The sequence below is a fragment of the Cibotium barometz genome, chromosome 15 (genome assembly GCF_041138505.1).
Source record: "Cibotium barometz isolate CiBa-2024 chromosome 15, ASM4113850v1, whole genome shotgun sequence".
Classification (NCBI taxonomy): domain Eukaryota; kingdom Viridiplantae; phylum Streptophyta; class Polypodiopsida; order Cyatheales; family Cibotiaceae; genus Cibotium; species Cibotium barometz.
The window spans coordinates 40,012,764-40,033,470 of NC_141060.1; the positions used below are offsets into that span (position 1 = coordinate 40,012,764).

The following is a 20,707-nucleotide window of genomic DNA, read 5'->3' on the forward strand; positions in this document are numbered from 1 at the left end:
GCTTGAAGATCTGAACTTGGGCGCAAAGCAGAAGGTGCTGGATTTCTCCTCGAATAGCATGGAGTGTTGGTAGTGATTAATGAAGCACACATGGTTGCATGGCCTGGATACAGGCGCACACTAGAAGATACTAGTTTGTAGCTTATATAGCATGAAAAGTGTTGGCACTGCCTTGAAATTGACATGTGGTACTTTTAAACTTAGAAACAGGATGATGTGGAGGTTTTTGAGGAGTTTTATTGGAGATGCCTTTTTGGAGCCAAGTATGCTTTTTTTGGAGTGTGTGGCCACAGTATGCATTTGTAATCTCTGAAGTCGACCAGGGATAATGCTTTTTGACGTCCTGAACTGCATACTTTGGTGCTTCCTACCTGTGCATCCCTTTCCTCATCAACTCTTACCTGTCGTAAGTACTCATCCCACCATCTATTGCTTATACACTCTCTACAGGTGCTTCCTTTTATGAACTGATTTATGGCTGAGCACATGGGCACCTCAATCTCTTCTGTGGAGGTACTCTCCCGCAGAGACTCAACCTGGAGTAGCTATCGTACCTGCTGCTCCTGTACAAGGTGGTGATATGGTTCACCTAGTATACCACAAGTATTCCCTTGGTATGTGGGACAGCCTTACTGGCAATACAAAAAGGTGTGGATTCCAACTTTCTTCAAGCTTTTTCTCAGTTTGCTGCTCCATATTCTCAACATGCGGGCTGTGTGCAACCTCCTCTACCTACTGGACAGCCATCAACATCCTGCATCCTTTTTTGTGGATTCTTTGTACTCCACTATACTTGATTTATAGAGACAAGTGGTGGAGCTATGCTCCTAGGCTTCCCAAGTTGCAGCTAATAATCCTCCTCCTTTGCAGGTTTCCTTCCACCCGGAACCTTTTTTTGGTGAGGAGTTTGAGGAACTTTACTTAGATAGTTGGCGTGGGAAGTGGATCACTTTTTTTGGTCTGTACAAATACAGTGATGCTCAGCATATTCGTTAGATTCAAATAATGCTTAGCATAAAGTGTTCGCTTGGGACCTCCGTATGAAGCCAACAATGTGGGCTGATTTTCAGCATGTGTTTAAGACACGATTTGTCTCTATAAGCAAGATAGACAACTTTCGTCAGTTGTTCAAATTGGAGATGGGAAAGAAGAGCCTAGACAACTATTCCTAGGAATGTAAAGACTTGGTGAATTGTAAGGCACTTTAGCAGTCACATGTGTTGGTTTACATGCTATACTTATTCGGCCGCCCACCGGATTATCAGAATGAGGTCCTTCAGAACCATATTCATTCTCCTGATGACATTTACTGCTATGCCAAAATTTTAGATGATACCCTTGTTGTTAAAAGAGGTGATGAGCTTGCAGGTGATACCTCACACGAGCCAAAAATCCTTTAAAGACAAAAAGCGAGGGCATGTTCCAGCCTTCCAGGAGGGTCAATCGTCGCAACCCAATCCCAAGAAGCGTTCTAGAAGTGAGAGAAAGTCTGCGTCACATATCGAGGAACTGGTGGCGAAGGTGCTGAAGGACAATATGTGCTTTGAGTGCAACCAACTCGGCCATCACTATAGGGATTGTCTGAAGAAGAAGTCTAAGACCTCGGTACATAATTACAGAATTGCAAGGTAACACTTTGATCGTATTAGTTGCTAGGGATGTCAGATTGTTGAGTCGGCCTTTCATCCGCATGATCTTTTCCGAGTTGAGGGATCTGGAGGCAGCCATCATGTGCGGATTCTATTTGACGACAACTCTACTCTTCGCGTTTGGTGCAAACACTCGGGCTACCCATGGAGGCAAGTGACCACCGTTATGTGGTTAACCGTGCTCGGGGTACAGACGTGGAAGTGTGGGAGGCTGGAAGTCTAGATTCAGGACTATCGGGAGGCTTTGGACTTCCACATCATGAACCTTGATAGAGTGGACATGATCTTGGGAATGTCTTGGTTTTTCGACAAGAGCGAGACGATGATGTTGGATTATTGGTCTCATAGGCTTTCGTTTGTTCATGATAGTGAACTGTATATAATCCGGGGTGATGTCCCCTGTGGATTTTATGATGTAAACTCGACTCAGGATTTGGCCAAGGATATATATAAAACTTTTTTTTGATCCAAATTGGGAACCATATTGTTGTTTTCATGATCTTTTCAATTCTGAAATTTTGTTAAGATTATTTGCTCGTGAATGTAATTCTATCTCAAGGAGTGAAGTTTCTAAAGAATAACAAAATTTGGTGATATTCTAAAAGAGTTTCATGATGTATTTCTGAGTGAGTTACGAGATGATCCGCCACCCGAGAGGACCATTGATCATGCGATTGAGCTATTGCTTGGTAGTAATCCCGTCTCCGGCAACCTCATCGGTTTAGCCAGGAGGGGGACAAGATTGCTTGGCAACTGCAAGATTATCTCAATAAAGATTTTGTTCGGTCTAGCCCGAAGTTATTGCTATCTCTTTTACTGAGATTACGATTGACTTCTATCTCTCTCTCAAAGGGCGTCACCAACATGATTCTTATTTTGGTTGAATTTGGCAATTGGTCCAGGTCAGTTGCAGTGCATGAGATCAGAGTGTTTTGGACACTCTGATGAGTGCTCTTGAAAGAAAGATAGTGGAAAAGTATTCCATTAGAGGTGGATTACTATTCAAGGATGGCAAGGTTTGTGTGCCTAGTGATATGGACGACCAAACTTTGATATTGAATGAGTGCCATGACGCACCTAGTGCGGGGCACCCAGGCATACATAGAACCTTGGCCTTGGTTGGCCGGCATTTCCATTGGCCATGCATGAAATCCTTTGTTGAGGATTATGTGTGGAAGTGTAGCCATGCCAGCTTAATAAGGTTGAAAGGCTTAGAGCTTGAGGCTTATTGCATCCTTTGCAAATTCTTGAGAACAAGTGGCAAAGTGTCTCCATGGATTTTGTAGTTGGATTACACTTGGACTAGTAGGGGCTATGATTCAATTGGGGGGGGGGTGTGTTGACCAATTGACAAAGATGGCTAGATTTATCCTTACCAAGTCATTAGTGAAGAGTCACGAGTTGGCTGCGCTCGTCGTAGAGAAATTGTATAAGCTCTATGGATTGCCTAAGGTCCGAGGAGATTCCTGAGAACAAGTGGCAAAGTGTCTCGATGGATTTTGTAGTTGGATTACACCTGGACTAGTAGGGGCTATGATTCAATCTGGGGGGTTGTTGACCAATTGACAAAGATGGCTAAGTCATCGGTGAAGAGTCACGAGTTGGCTCAGCTCTTCGTAGAGCAATTGTATAAGCTCTATGGATTGCCTAAGGTGCGAGGAGATTGTCAATGACCAAGATCCCAAATTCATCGCACAATTCTGGAAATCAACGTTTTCCAAATTAGAAACACGCGTGAGCATGTCATCTTCGGATCATCCCGAGTCGGACGGTTAGGCGGTGAGGACAAATCAGACTATGGAGGATACGCTGAGGGAATATGTTTCCAAGAGACTCTAAGTGGGAAAGGTATCTTCCACAGATTGAGTTTGCTTATAACAGTAGTAAGCATGCGGCTACTGGTTTTAGCCCATTTATGCTTATGTACGGTTATCTGCCAAAGTCACCCGTTGCCGCAAGACTACGGGGGGTCAACTTGCAATCAACAGTCGATTTCTTGCATGATATGTAGGGTATGCTGAAAGTTGCGAGCGAAAGCGTAAAGAGTGCTCAGGACGCTCAGTATTATGCCAAATCGATGATGGAGCCTTACATGAGGGCCTGCGATTAAGCATTAATAAATAGGGAAAAGACACAAAGACTCAGGCATCTAGCTCACCACCCAACCATAGAGCCATTTAGGCTAACCCCCGACCACAGGGGCATAGTAGCATCAGAGACAGCTCCACGTGCAAAGTCCCTGGCGTCCCATACCACTAGAACACACCCATCGCATGTAAGCATGGATTAGTCTCAAGTCCTTGAGTACAAGTCAAAGGAGCTCTCCCTCAAACTGTCTCATAAAGTTACTTATATAGGCCTCCTATAAACTAGGATCCAAATATAGCACATGTCTCATAATAGCTACTTACCCCTACTTAAGATGCCTTGCCCATAGGCTATGGTTAACCTAATTTGAAGGTCTTAACCCTGGTTAGCCTTGGGACGTAACATACTCCCCCCGTAAGAACCATTGATGTCCTCAGCAATCCGAGGAAGCGACTCTTAAGGCTACGCACTGACTCCCATGTAGTCTCGACCTAAAACCGTCCTTTCCATTTGTTCAAGTACTATGAATAGATGGTATGCCGGGACCGTCTAGTGCATTGATCTAGAACCAACTCGGGTTCCATTGGACCTAGTCATGTCCTTGAGATTAGGGATCTCCTCTACTGGTACAATCTCATCCCCTCCACACAAATGTTCCTTTAAATGACTGATGTGAAACATAGGGTGAATCTTGATTCCAAGAGGTAGTTTAACCGATAAGCTACATCACTAATCTTCTTTGCGATCACATAAGGGCCACAACATCAAGAAGATAACTTGTAATGCTTGCTATTCCTCATCGTCTTAAGAGTCCTTTGGAACTTTAAGATATACCCACATGGTTTGCTAGCTTGGGGGATTTACAACAATAGTCTTGGGGTTGGGTGGTGAGATTGCCTGCACCCTTCTATGTTGTTTGTACTAATCCTTGTGTTTAGCTTGTGTATGAGTTGATCCTACGGGAGGTTGTCACATGCATCATGTTTACCACATCATGATATCGTTGAGAATGTCTGTGGACATATGATCACATGTTTGTCATCATTATAATGCATGTCCTACATGCAATGCTGAATAGGAACCTTAAAAACAGAGCTGCAGATGGGTCATCTGATCTGAGAAGTAGACATTCTGCCCTATTGGGCCATATCATGATGTGATGTGTCCCATCATTAGGTCACATCCGGATGGTGCTCTGAAGATGGCAGGTTTTGGCTTACTTTTTCAACACCTGTAAACAAAACTTTAACTTGGAGCTCCATCATTTTTAAAACCTTTCTTCCTATGCAACATTGGCACTTAACCTTGTAGGGTGGTTGCAAGGATACTCCCTTCTATCTTTTTGAGTGAGCCCATGCCCGGTTTCAACTCCGTGCACTGGCTGCCAACTACAGTCTAAGTAGGGTCAGACAGTCTCCTGTGCGAGCTCCCTCTAGCTGGAAATCTTTCTGCTGGGCCATTGTGGTGAAAGGCCTGCCTAGTTGCATTTGTTGACTCCCTCGGAACATGGCATGCCCCCGGCATTCATCTTGTTTCTACATTGAATACTTTGTTTTACAACCTCCATCGACCTACTCTTTTGCACCATGGCAAATTATAGTGCTTGTAGAACATAGAAATAGATCCTGAAAAGCTTTACTTTTCGCACACCTGTTTTTTCTCTCGTGCTTTGCAACCATGCGCACATGCGTTGTCTTGCATCTCTAGGATCTATCTGAGCTTTTTTGTTTTGTTTGATGCTGTAGGAGAAACTGGGAAATATTTTTGTATTTCAAGTGTTTCTAGCATGCTTACAAATATGTGCATACCTTCTAATGCAGGCTGTACAGAAGGCGTCAAACTTTCTTCAACCAGATGCAAACCAAAACAACACACTATCCATCGTAATTGCTAGTGACAAGGATTATGAGTTCTGCCTTCAGTTTCTTGACAAAGGTAAATTTTGTTTTTGACTACGCAATCCAAATGGCTAGTTCACCAAATTTTGAGGTTTTTATTGATGCTTGTTGTCTATCTAAAAATACTCTTTGTGCTGTGCAGGTTTCAAGGTCTATTCTACTGAGCTCATCTTGCATGGAATCGTCACACAAAATTTGGACTTTTCAAGGTTCTTCCCCACTTTTGAAGCTATACTCTTCAATGGAGTGTCTTGTTTACCTGAGCTGAGTGATTTGTTCGAGTGCAAGAATTCGTGAATATTCAACCATCTGGACAGTAAAAGAATGCTTAGATCTTGTTTTAAGCAGAACATGTAGAGACAGGCTGCTGCAAACATCTGTGGAGTTGCATGGCACTCATCCTTTGGGCTCAACAATAAAATCCGTGGAAATATTGTCCCATTTTTGAGTAGGGATCTCGAGAGGATGTAATAACCCTCTAGACCTAAGGTGTTCAGCCTTATTCACCAGCCTTATTCACCTGACATTTATGACATTTCACCACATAGTCCTGGATTTCCATCTTCATCTTAGGCCAATAAAACGTCGGTTTTACTAAATCATAAGTCCATTGTACACTCGGATGATGTGCTGTAGGAGAGTCATGCCATTCGTAAAGGATCTGTTTCCTAATCTCAGCACAATCTGGTACATAGACTCTTACCATCCTGTAACAATAACCCGTTCCGAATCAAGTACTGCCTACAAGCCACCTTCACAGGTGGTATGACTCTCGAATCCTGGTCTAAAACTATGGAGGTCCCCCCCCCCCCCCCCTCCCCTCCTTCTCTCGGACCTGCTACCAATACCAACTAAAATTCCCATTGGTCCAACATAGCCCTCTCAAGGGATCATATAAGTCAGCACTAATCTCGGTGAAACTCAAAATATTCACCTCCCCAATCCGACTCAAAGCATCTAGCAACCCGATTCAAACTATGCTTTTGATACCTTATTTTGATACCTTATTTCCATATCAAAGTCCGGCATAAGCTATGCCCACCGTGCCTTCCTGCCCTTCAACTCAGGTCTATCACAAATGTACTTGATCGGCTCATGGTCAGTCAAGACAATAAATTTGGATCCATAGAAGTAATGTCTCCAAATTTTCAATGCGTGAATAATCACATATAACTCTTTTTCCCGAGCATGCCACCCGACTTGGCTATCATCAAGCTTCTTGCTTTCAAAAGCCATAGATAGGCCCCCTTGGAACAAGGCAGCCCCAATCGCGTAATCACTGGCATTAGTCTCAACCACAGATTGTTGGCCAGGGTCCGGTGGTAAGGCCAAAATAGGTGCTTTCTTCACCTTAAGCTTAAGAGTACGAAAAGCCTCGTTAAGCCTCTCTCATTCTAGGTAATAGGACTATTGGACTTACGTCTCTGTTGTCATGTGCATGCACATGGACATGCTAATCCAAGGACTAAATCCCTAATTTGCAATAGATAAAACACTAGATTTTGGGAGCATTAGCAACTGTCATGGGCATGGAAGGCATGGTCGTGGACCAAGACCCCTGTCGGCCAACAGATGAGCATCTAACAAGGTTTTCAGTGAAAAGGTTGCTAGGAAGGGAAGGATGACAAGTCTAATGTGGAGACAGGGGATGATGACATTCATCCAGGGTCAGAAGTGGAATCTCGTCATCAAGTTTAGATGTCATTTGCATGCACATAGGCATGCTAATCCCAGGGCTAAATCCTTGATTTGCAATAGATAAAACACTAGATTTTGGGAGCATTAGCAACTTTCATAGGCATGGAAGGCATGGTTGTGGACCAGGACTCCTATCGGCCATAGCAGATGAGCATCTAACAGATGGTGTCGGCAGCAATTGATTATTCATGTCCAAGGAAGTGGTGGACAATAGGTTTGCTAGTTCAGTTATCCTTGAAAGGCCTATAAAAGGTGAGGCTTGGCTTCTAGTAGGATATCTGACACCTTAACAGTGTTAGGGCATAGTAGCATAGGTACGATAGGTTTTCCACCTTTTTGGGGCATGCCTATGGCTGCCACAACCATGTACCTTTTTGTACTATATGAATATACTGAAAATACAGCTCTCTCTCTATGAATATACTGAAAATACAGCGTTCGATGCGGCACATATTATGAGATGGAGGCACCTCCATAGGGTACCCCCCCGTCCCACATGATATTGTATCCCCTCACTGTACTCCACTCACCTCCATAGCGTACCCCCCCCCCCCCTCACTATATTCACACCGTATAAGGGTTTCTGTTTACCTTCCAGTTCCAGTTTCATTTTCTAGGTGCCAGTAGTATCATCTTTATTTTTCATTTTCTGGTTTTTTATCCAAACATTGTATCAGATCCACCATGATGTAACTTTTTGGTCTCATAGGTCATTATGGCCTTTTGAAGACGTTAACATTTCATTTCATTTCATTTCTCTCTCTCTCTCTCTCTCTCTCTCTCTCTCTCTCTTCTCTCCATCTCTTTGCGTTTTGTATCAAGATGTTCCTATGGAAGGTGCTTAGGGCTGAAAGAAGACACAGAGCTTCCGCGCATGAGACATTGATATCAGAGCATCAGGTTTAACAATGCGAAGCGTTGATGCTGTCCTAGATGAAGGTCCACGTTCCAAGGAGAGTAACACAAGACATGGAACAAGTTCCTAGGAGGTTGGTTGGTGGTGTTCCACAAGACCCAAGGAGAATGGCCGTGTGAGTTGGATGTCACTTGGGGCATACTAGGAAAGGCTTTCAGGAAAACGGTTCCAAGGGATGATGATCATCCAAGGGGTGGAGTGAGGATGCTAGACTCAAAACTCACGAAAAGAAGACCAAAGAAAGTGTTTAGGGATAGGGCATGAAGGGCCAGGGGACAAGTGGAACAGATGCACAGATCTACACTAGACTCTGGAGAGGAATCAAAGACCGAAGGCAAGGTTTTCAGTGAAAAGGTTTCAAGGAAGGGAAGGATGATAAGTATGGGTGACCATATGTATAGACAGGGGATCATGACAATCATCTAGGGTTAGAAGTTGGAATCCCGTCATCAAGTTTAGCAGAAGGGGATGTCATGTGCATGCACATGGACATGCTAATCCCAGGGCTAAATCCTTGATTTGCAACAGATAAAACACTAGATTTTGTTGGGTTTTATGCTGTGTATGCACCCAGAGGAGTGCTAGTGATCATCAGTAGGTTACTGGGGCACTTTTTACTTCAGTTAGTGGAGGTTTTTTCCCCCAGTTTAGTTCAGTTTCACTTATATGCAGTTTATAAGTGTTTTGGTCCACCCGGCACATTTATGGCCGGACATGTGAACACTTATCCTTTAGGGGTCACTATCATGTGGCTTGTACTTCACTTTTTCAATCATTGAGATATACAGCAGTCGTGTTCATCTCCTGCTCCTTGGTTTCCACGCCTGATTGCTTTCTGTAAACCCTAACCCTAACCCTGCTTGTCTTCAATTGGTATCAGAGCATTGAAGCTCTACACTACCTGCCCGTACACATCCTGCGCCGCCTTCAGCAGAGCATTGAAGCTCTGTATAGCTGCTGCCCGTACAACTGTACCTGCCCGTACAAAGCCTGCGCAGCCTTCAGCAGGTACACTGCAGGTTCCGTACAAGTTCGCCGACTGCGCCATCAGTACAGTACTACACGTCGCCTTCAGTCGGAGCTTGTGTACCAGTCAGTCTGTGCCACCTGCCCGTGTCTAGTCGCCTCCAGTTGGCCTTCAGCCCGTACACCTGTGCGCCGTTAGATATACTCTGCGCCTGCTGCCCGTACCTGGTCGCCTTCAGTCGGGTACTGCATTAGCCAGTCGTCGCCTACAACTATTGTGAGCGCCACCTTCAGCGCCGACTGTACCTGCACAGTACTGTGGTCGCCTCAGTATCCGTACTGTACCTGCTTGCTTACAGAGGACTGCTTTCGTACAGTACCTGCACAGTACAACAGTCTACGAGTACAACAATCAACTCATACGTATTAAATCTCAGCTGGTAAGCATTACAGGTTTTGAGTTTTGGGCATTCTTATTTTTCTCTGTGAAAAATATACAGGCACAACAGGCAGTTTTTCTAGCAAGAAAAATAAACAGGCACAACAGGCAGTTTTTCTAGCAAGAAAATATACAGGTTTTTTGCACAGTTTGGGTGCAGCAAATTTGGGCATTTTTGGGGCATTTTGGCATTGTGTACGCCATTTGCTGCTCTACTCAGTCATTGGTGCATTGAGCTGCACATTCAGAGGATTGAGAGTGCAGGCAGATTTGGGTGAACTGTATTCAGTGGAGTACAGTTGTTATCAGGGTTTTTGCTATTGGGTTTTTTGGGTAAACAGGTACAACATTGTGCGTAAAGCATAATGGCAAATCAACAGCAAAGTGATGTATTCACATATTTGTCTAAGGAAGACAAATTGGATGGCACGAACTACTCCTTGTGGAGTTTTATGCTGAAAAATGTGCTTGTGGCAAAAGGTCTTTGGGATTTTGTTAGTGGTGATGAACCACGTCCAGGTCCATTGGCTCCAGAGACTCCTCCCCAAGGGGGTGCTCGTGGACGAGGACAACAGGTACAGGCTCCAGGACAGCCATTGCCTATTCAGAGAACAAATGCTCAAAAGACATGGGATGCCACGGATGCACAAGCTTTGTCACTCATTGCATTGTCAGTTTAGAGGTCCATTATACCTCATATTCGTTCAGCTGGCTCTTCACAGAATGCATGGGTGACTTTGGAGCAGATGTATGCTGCTCGTAATGAGGCTAGGATCTCATTTTTGAAAAGAGAGCTGGAAAATCAGAAAATGAATGAAGGAGATGATATGTCTAGCCACTTGAACAAGCTGCAGGATTTGAGAGAGCAACTCATCAATGTGGATGAGATTATTCCTGAGACACAGCTTGTGTCCACCATCTTGCACTCTTTGCCAAGATCTTACTTGGCTTTCCATACCTCTTTGAACCTCAGCATGAGGAATGCTGTTGAACCCCTCAAGTATCAGGAACTTGTTGCTCTCTTACTACAAGAGGAGCAAATGAGGAAGAATATGAATATGAACACAAATGCTGAACAAGCATTTACTACAGGTCAAAAGGGGAAAGGGAAATCTCAGCCAAAGAGTGCAAATCAAAATTCAGGTGATGGTGGTTCTTCACAGGATACCAAGAAAGGTGATGGACAGCCCAAGAAGAAGGGCAAATGTCATTACTGTAAGAAGCCAGGTCACTACATCACGGAATGTAGGAAGAGGATTGCCAAAGAGAAGGCAAAGGAAGCTGGGATGTCTGTTAATGATGCTCCTAAAGCTCCTCCAGAGACTGCTTCTTTTGTTGAGGACAGGGATTACTGTTTTTTTACATGCAGCTATGATGCCTCTTGGTCTTCACAGGCACTCAGTTTGACAGAGCATGCATGTACTTGGTATTTTGATAGTGGTGCCTCAAAGCATATCACATCTCGCAGGGATTTGTTTAGTCATGTTGGCCCTGCCCCTGTTTGGCAAAACTGTTCAGTGTGCCAACAATGCTTCATATCCAGTGTGTGGCATTGGGGAGATTCAGCTTACAGCCATTGATGGCTCCATTCTCCGCCTTACAGATGCCTTATATGTACCAGGGATAAAGAAGAATTTGTTGTCCATTTCTTCTTTAGCACATTGTGGAATGCAAGTCCATTTTGATGATGATAAATGCATGGTCAGAGACAAAGCAAATGCCTTGACCTTGATGCTTACTGGTACATTATGTCATGGACTTTATGAGTTGGATGCATTTCAGCCAGTGGATCAGTCTGCTTATCATGCATTCACTCTTACTCCAGCTATGGTTGATGCGGAGTTATGGCATGCTCGCATGGGGCATGTAAATTTTGGTAGTCTTATGCTTATGCAGCGACATAATATGTTTACAGATCTACCTCTCATGGAGAAGCCTCCAGATCATATTTGTGAAGGATGTATTTTGGGAAAAATGCACAGGTTTTCCTTCCCACGTGATCAGGCTCTAAGAGCAACTGCAAAGTTGCAACTTATACACAGTGATCTTTGTGGTCCCATGCAGACAAAGTCATTAGGTGGTTGCTTTTATTTTGCAACATTTATTGATGACTTCTCACGTATATGCTGGGTCTATCCTTTGACACAGAAATCACAGGTATATGATGCATTTTTGGCCTTTGTAGCACTTGCTGAGACAGAGTCAGGATGCAAGGTGAAAACTCTCCGTTCTGACCGAGGGGGGGAATATATGTCACATGTGCTGAATTCTTTTCTTGGGAGTAGAGGTATAAAACATCAGTATACTACTCCTTACACTCCACAGCAGAATGGGGTTGCAGAAAGGAAAAATCGGTCACTCATGGAGATGGCCAGATGTATGCTAAAGGCAAAAAGACTACCACATATCTTTTGGGTGGAAGCAGTAATGTGTGCTTGTCATATTTTGAATCGATGTCCCACAAAGGCATTGGTTTCTATTACTCCTTTTGAGGCTTGGCATGGCCGCAAGCCTTCTGTATCGCATTTTCGTATCTTTGGGTGTCTTGCATATGCACACATACCCAAAGAGTTGAGGAGGAAGCTTGATGATAAAGCCACAAAATGCATTTTTGTTGGGTATAGCCGTGAGAGCAAGGGCTACAGGTTATATGACCCACTATCCAGGAAGATATTCATCAGTCGGGATGTGATTTTTGATGAAAAATCAGAAATATCCATGGCTGGTTATGAGGCAAATCAGGCTGAAAATGATGTGTTTGAAGGTCTACTACCCATGGAGTTTCATTCTACAGTTGGTGATCCAACTCATGAGGGTACTGGACAGCCAGCAAATGACGTAGGTGGTGCAGAAATTCAGCAGCCAAATGAGCCAGAAGCTGAACCAAATATGGGACAGCAGGCACCACAGGTCAGACATATACCTAGATGGTATTTGAGGACATTACAAGACAGCCATTTAGAGGGTCCTCTTGCTGGTCGTACTCGTAGGGAGACAAGGACCAATGAGCATGCACACATCATGGATTTGAATCTGGTTATGGCAGCCAGTTTACAGGATGATGATGAGCCTGATTCATTTGTGGATGCACGAGATAATGTGCATTGGAACAAAGCCATGCAGGATGAGATTGATTCTATTAAAAAGAATCAAACATGGGATTTGGTTGATCTGCCCAAAGGCAAGAAAGCCATTGGTACTAAATGGGTCTATAAGTTGAAAAGACATGCAGATGGATCCATTGACAGGTACAAAGCCCGTCTAGTTGCAAAGGGCTATGCACAGAAGAAGGGCATTGACTATGAGGAGACATTTGCTCCTACATCCCGTATGTCGACACTTAGGTGTGTCATTGCATTGGCTGCACATCGTGGTTGGGTTGTTCACCAGTTGGACATAAAGACTGCATTCCTACATGGGGACCTCGAGGAGGAAGTTTATGTATTTCAGCCCATGGGATTTGCAGAACATGGTCATGAGGGGAAAGTATGCAGGCTGAAAAAGGCCTTGTATGGTTTGAAACAAGCTCCACGAGCTTGGTATGCAAAAATAGATGCTTTTCTACTCACTCAGGGATTTGTGAACAGTCCATCAGAGGCCACTTTGTATGTGAAGAAAGAAGAGACAGATCTGCTGGTCATCAGTCTTTATGTGGATGATCTCTTGCTCATGGGATCAAATGATGACAAAATTGCAGCATTTAAGGAGATACTGCAACAGACATTTGACATGTCTGACTTGGGTCTTGTACATTACTATTTGGGCATACAGTTTGTGCAGGATAACAAAGGCATTGGGTTGTTGCAATCACGTTATGTTGCTAAACTTCTGGAGAAGTTTAAATTTCAGGATTGCAAGTCTATTAGTACTCCTATGGAGCCTGGGATGAAACTGTCACTACAAGATGACAGTGTTTCCTTTGATGCCACTACATATGCTCAGGCTGTTGGGTGCCTCATATACTTGTGTAATACAAGGCCAGATATTCAGTATGCAGTCTCTCAGTTGAGCAGATTCATGCACAGCCCACGGTTGTCACATTGGCAAGCTGTGAAGCGTGTATTCCGTTATTTGCAGGGTACCTCGTCTCTTGGTTTGCTTTATCCTGAGGGGGGTGACATGCAGTTACACGCTTACAGTGATTCAGATTGGGCTGGTGATTTTGATACCAGACATTCCACTAGTGGGAATTGTTTCTTCCTTGGCGCTTCATGCATTTCTTGGGTAAGCAAGAAACAGACCACAGTGGCCACTTCATCTTGTGAGGCAGAGTACAGAGCAGCCTACACTACTACTGTTGAGTGTGTTTGGCTGCGTCGTCTTATGACTGATATGGATATTTCAGTGGAGGAGCCTACACCTATCTATACTGATAGTCAGAGTGCCATTGCTGTGGCTAGGAATCCTGTGTTTCATGCTCGCACGAAACACATTGAGATTCACTATCATTTTGTTCGGGAGAGACTCCAGGCAGGAGATATCAGTCTGATCTACTGTCCTACAGATCAGAATGTGGCAGACATCTTCACCAAGGCATTACCACGTCCGAAATTTGAAGCATTCCGCAATGCTTTGAATTTGTTTCCTTTTGGTGGATGATGTACAGTGATCACATATCACTCCAGGGGGGTTTGTTGGGTTTTATGCTGTGTATGCACCCAGAGGAGTGCTAGTGATCATCAGTAGGTTACTGGGGCACTTTTTACTTCAGTTAGTGGAGGTTTTTTCCCCCAGTTTAGTTCAGTTTCACTTATATGCAGTTTATAAGTGTTTTGGTCCACCCGGCACATTTATGGCCGGACATGTGAACACTTATCCTTTAGGGGTCACTATCATGTGGCTTGTACTTCACTTTTTCAATCATTGAGATATACAGCAGTCGTGTTCATCTCCTGCTCCTTGGTTTCCACGCCTGATTGCTTTCTGTAAACCCTAACCCTAACCCTGCTTGTCTTCAGATTTTGGGAGCATTAGCAACTGTCATAGGCATGGAAGGCATGGTTGTGGACCAAGACTCCTATCGGCCAGCTGGTGAGCATTCATGTCTAGGGAACTGGCCGACAACAAGTCGGCTAGTTCAATTATCCTTCAAAGGCCTATAAAAGGTGACGTTTGGCTCCTATTGGATATTTGACACCTTAATAGTGTTGGGTCATAGTAGCATAGGTAGGATAGGTTTTCCACCTTTTTGGGGCATGCCTATGGCTGCCAGAACCATGTACTATATGAATATACTGAAAATACAGCTTTTTGTACTATATGAATATACTGAAAATACAGCTATCTCTCTCTCTTCTCTCCGTCTCTTCTTTGCGTTTTGGCATCAAGATGTTCCCATGAAAGGTGCTTAGGGCTGAAAGAAGACACAAAGCTTCCGTGCTGTGACATCTCTTCTTTAAGAAGATTCATGAAAAGTACAATCAGAGTTGAATAATCCTTCATTGGCTTTTTAAGAAAGACAATGAATCCCAAGAATGCCCAAAGTTGCCTCATTGTCCGAGAAACTGGCCAATCCAAAACCTTCTGGATCCGCTCAAGATCCATGCTCATACCATCCTGGGAAATCCGATAACCTAGATAAGTAAGATCTTTACAAAAGAACTCACACTTAGAGAGTTTAGCATACAATCGTTCCCGTCTTAGAATTCCTTAAGACTACCCTAAGATGCTCAATATGCTCCTCCAAGGTATGACTATACACCAAAATATCATCTAAGAACACTTCCCCAAATAACCTCGAAAGTGATCATTCGTCATCTGTTGAAAAGTAGTAGGAGCATTTGTGAGCTCAAAAGGTAATACGGGATACTCATAATGGCCCTATTGTGTCCGAAAACATGTCTTAAAACATCTTCCTTGGATATCCGTATTTGGTGATAACAAGTACGAAGGTCAATCTTTGTAAGATAGGCAGCTCTCTGTAGCCTATCTATAAAATCAGTTGCTCTGGTAAGAGGATACCTATTCTTAAGCGTAACTTTATTCAACTTTTATAATTCACACACATCCGCCAAGTACCGTCCTTGTGCTTCAAAAGCATTGGAGCTCTCCAGGGAGATTTACTCATGCATATCTATCCCATCCCGAGATATTCTAACGATTATCGGGCAATCTCATCCTCCTCCATCCAGCTCATTCTATAAGGTGCAATACTCACAAGTTGAGATCCTAGAAGCAAATCAATCTTATGATCTACTATTGGGCGGCAAACCATGGGGTAATTCAGCAGGAAAGACATTTGCGAATTCTGCCTTGATGTCCTCTAAAGCCTGTGCCTCTCAAGCATCTAACTTAATTGTATTTAAAGTACAATCAACATTAGACTAAAGGGGATCAAGAACACACTGAAACACCTCATAAACTGAATTTTCAATTATATTATGAAGTTCTGCTGAATTTACAAGAGTAGAGGGTGGGACCGCAAAATCACCCTTAAGACAATCCGGAAGACCCTCAATTACAAAGGAGAAAGTATGACCCTTCCAATCAATATGGACATCATGGCTGAAAAACCATTCCTTTCCTAGAATAACATCTACACTATCTAGATTATAATAAGAAAATCTAGGGGCTCTGTATAATCTTGGATAGATATCAGCAATTGTGAAATCCGCCAGTCCCAAATCTGTCCATGCCTTGCCACCATGTTGACTCCACTTGGCTACGTCTCCACTCCCAACTTCTGCACAAGTTTGCATTTACAAAGTTGAGAGTACTACTAGGGTCAAAAAGGATGTGTACAGTCTTCCTAATAATGATCCATACATCCATATGTTGGAGTTACATACCATGCCGGAACTATGATCCAAAATTGTAGTATCAACAGAAGAATTTTTAGTGTTACCTTTTGCTTCAGTCACATGAGTTGCCTTGGGCCCGCATGCAACTCGACTTCATCTGGCTCTTCTGGCCACAAATGAAACACCCGTCATCATGAAAAGTCTAGAGGCCCTGGGCTTGCTTGTCTTTCTTCGGATTGGGATCACCCAAAGCTTGGGTTTGATTTTGATTTTGTGAAGCCTTCCCAAACCTTAATTTTCATTTACGTTGGGAACCCTGTTCGGAAGTACCTGAAGTGTGAGGTTTCTGGGAGACCTATTTACGAGTCTGACTAGCCATTGTCTCCTCATAAATCCGTGTGCATACTCAGATGGCATCCTCAAGTGTTTTTCTTTGATTATTCCTTAGTTGGAGCTTATGCTCTTGGGTCAGCCCACGAACAAAGAATCCACACGAAGTCATTGGATCCATATGCGCGGCCCAAGATTGCAACTCCCTAAACTGTTTGCAGATATGTGTCAAAAGGCATGTTCTTCATATCCAAATCTGTAAACTTGGACACCACATCAATCTCGTCTTTTGGCTGAAGAAACTTATTCCGAAACTCTTATCTCAAAATCTACCCACATAGTGGGTTTGTCCCTCAACTCTCTCCACCACGTAAGAGCATTCCCTTCTAGGAGACCCCTAACCATTTGAATCTTGCGAGCATCCGGGAAATGGTGAAACTAAGTGAACGTTCCAACAGTTGAGCCAGGCGTCTACAACCTCTTGAGTCCGCTTCTCTCCCGCAAAAGTGTCTGGTGTGAATGAAGATATTTTCCAATCAAAATAGGCTTTTCATAAATTTGTGTGCGCTAGTGTAGGCATATGCTCACTTATGGTAGTGCTATGTGTGAACAGGGCTTAACCAAGGGCACTTTTTCCCATGAGGTTTTTTCCCTTGGACATCAAGTGTGAAAGGACACTCTAACATATAATATTTTGTACTTCTATATTATATGGATGTGGCACACATGCAAGGGTTGACTTGCATTTTGTGGATACCACACTTTTGGCTCTCTCTCTCTCTCTCTCTCTCTCTCTCTCTCTCTCTCTCTCTCTCTCTCTCTCATTTCTGTGTGTGAGCTTCTCTACCCTGCACCTAACCCTAATGTGCAGGTTTGTGTGTGCGAGTGTGTGAGTCCAACACCCAACATTTGGTATTAGAGCTGGGAGCTGCCTGTGGAATTCTGTCCCAGGAAAAATTGCTGCTGACCGTGGAATTCCGTCGCCGAAATTCCATCAAAAATCGCCGCTCTGTCCGTCGCCGGACTGCCTGCTTCCGTCGGCGCTCCTTCGTCCGGCCCACTGGAATCGGGCGGCACTAGTGGGGAGCCCACCACCCCCGCCCAGCTCGCGGGCGGCACCGCCCTCTCTAGCCGGCGGCTTTGCTGCCCACAGCCCCGCTACGTGGCTCCGTTCGTCCGACAGCAACTCCGTCACGGCCACCGTGGCCCGTTGCTGTTCCGTCCTCGTCAGCTCCGTCCATTGGTCTTCTGTTCCGACTGCCCAGCATCGCTTCCCGTTCGATGGCTTCTGTTCCCCACAGCTTCCGGTCGTCAACTGCCGTGTGTACCCGTCGACCCGTCCGGCGTCGCTTCTTCGCTCCACGCACCCGCCAGCGACTCGTGCCAGGTAACGGTTGTCGTCTCTAGCGCTCGGTCTTCCGCACGAGCCTCCGGCTCACCTCCTGCGCCACGCTACCTGCCCGTCAACGCATTCACCTGGGCCCCGTCTGCATCTCAGTGTGCTCCAGCTCCAGCTTGGCCTGCCCACAGCCATCCGCCGCCCTGCTAGCTTCCTCCAACGCCCGTTAGCACTGTCTGCTCCAAGCCTGCTGCCCTTGCATGAAGGTATTTCTCTGTACACATTTTTGGTCAAATACAAATACAGATTTTGCAACCATTCCAGTGCAGGTCAAATGCAGGTTTTGCAGACACTTCTGTGCAAGTCAAATTCAAAGAAAATTGCAGGTGCAATTTGGGGGTTTTCAAAATTGAGGTCAAAATCAGCAAATTGAACCTCTTTCATTTGAAAAAATTAGGGGGTTTTCAAAATTGAGGTCAAAATCAGCAAATTGAACCTCTTTCACTTGCAGAAATTTGGGGCTTTTGTGGAAATTGGCCAATTAGATGCACATTGAAGCGATTGGAGTAAATAAAAATTGGGGATTTTCAGATTGGAGCATGTAATTGGGCATTACAGCTACGATTTGTCGCGTATGTATACACAAAGTGTGTAATTGGACAATTTGGTGCAGGTTTACACTTGCTTTGGTTTACAGGCATACATTTGCACAGGACATTTGGTTGCCTGGCAGTGCACATTGGTGCTTGGTTTGCTCGCAAATATATTTTGTTGACATGGCATAGAATGCTACAGATGTATTTGGTGTGCTCACCCAGGAGGACAAGCTGGATGGATCTAACTACTCCCTCTGGAGTTTCATGATCCGTAATTTGCTGGTAGCCAAAGGGCTTTGGGGCATCATGTGTAGTGATGACACACGCCCACTTACCATACAGCCAGCCACGCCTCAAAGGGGAGGTGCTCAAAGAGCTCCTGATGTAGATCCTGCTCCCACACAAGAGCAGAAGAGATGGGACTCTAGAGATGCACAGGCCATGTCATTGATAGCCCTTTCAGTGAAAAGGACTATTATTCCGCACATTCGTTCATGCAAGACATCGAAGCTTGCATGGGACACATTGGAAGCAATGTATTAGGTACGCAACGAGACAAGGGTTGCCTACTTGAAGATGCAATTGGATCTTCTTTCTATGGGTGAGGGTGACTCCATGGCAGATCATCTCACCAAAGTGAAAGATTTGCAGGAACAATTGCTCAACATTGATGAGGTTATCCCAGGCAGACAGATGGTCACCAACACTCTTCATTCTTTACCGCTTTCCTACTTGGGCTTTCACACCTCTCTCAACCTCTCAATGAGAGGAGGTGGTGATCCCGTCACTTTTGAAGAGCTCGTGGGTTTACTCTTGCAGGAAGAGCAAACAAGAGCAAACTTATCGAGCAACCGTGGTGGAGACAAGGCATTTACAGCCAAGGATAAGGGTAAAGCAAAGAGCTTTAGGCATGGGGGACAACAGTCTAGCAAGGCTGGTCATGGACAGCCCTCTTCTGGTGGTGAAAAGTCTGACAAAGGGGATGTAAACAAGCCCAAAAAGAAGGGCAAATGTCACTACTGCCATAAGCCTGGACACTACATCAGTGAATGTAGGAAGCGGATTGCAAAAGAGAAAAGGAAAGAAGCAGGCAATGCAGTAGCAGACTCTTATGATGACAAAGCACAGCAATCAGCTAATGTAATCCAGGAAGAGTACACTTTTTTGGTCACATGCACTAGTGACACACCAAGTGCTTCAGACACTGATATGTCTTGCATTGCATCTGACAGACAGAATGCATCATGGTATTTTGATAGTGGTGCTTCGAGCCACATCACTTCATGCCAACAAAAGCTTTGAAAACCATAACACCATTTGAGGCTTGGTATAGCCAAAAGCCAACAGTGGATTATATGCGTACATTTAGGTGTTTGGCATATGCACATGTGCCAGAACAACTCCGAACAAAGCTAGATGACAAAGCAATTAAATGCATTTTTGTGGGCTACAGCAATGAAAGCAAAGGATACCGTCTTTATAATCCAACTACACGAAGGATTTTTGTCAGTAGAGATGTGGTATTTGCTGAAAATTCAGAACAGCTCATGTACAGCTTGTATAAAAGCAATGATACAGGCATACAGGACATGTTTGATGGACTTTTACCCATTGCAATTAGGGGGGATTTAGATCAGCCAGCCCCTACACAAGAAAATCCACATGTAGAACATGTGGACCAGCCAGCCATTCAGCCCCCTTCTATGGAAGAAGTGGAAGATCTTGTCAGGGAAGAGCAAACAGCCATAGACACAGCCAAGTCAGTGCCAAGATGGTTGCTGAAAACTTTGCAAGAAAGCAAACTTGCAGCTCCACTCATAGGTAGAACAAGGGCTAGTTCCAGCCATGCTTTGAATGTACATTGTGGGGAGTCTGCATTCGCAATGGGTGGTCTCTTTGATTCAGAAGAGCCTTCTTCTTATGAAGAAGCACATGAGAATGAGCATTGGTTGCAAGCTATGCAAGCTGAAATTTATTCTATCATGAAGAACAATACATGGGATCTTGTGGAATTGCCTAAAGGCAAGCATGTAATTGGAACAAAGTGT

The 20,707-nt window shown here is 44.3% G+C and overlaps 1 protein-coding gene across 3 annotated transcripts in view; it reads left to right on the plus strand.

Moving 5' to 3' along the window:
• LOC147631294 (uncharacterized) overlaps positions 1-20,707 on the plus strand; it is a 72,513-nt gene that overhangs the window by 45,121 nt on the left and 6,685 nt on the right. For 2 of the 3 annotated variants that reach the window (XM_086809668.1, XM_086809670.1), the window contains 2 exons: positions 5,558-5,672; positions 5,778-5,928. In XM_086809668.1, coding sequence (XP_086665794.1) covers positions 5,558-5,672; positions 5,778-5,928 — 266 coding nt within the window. The remainder of the gene's footprint in view (positions 1-5,557; positions 5,673-5,777; positions 5,929-20,707) is intronic. The other variant, XM_086809669.1, reaches the window with a different exon arrangement.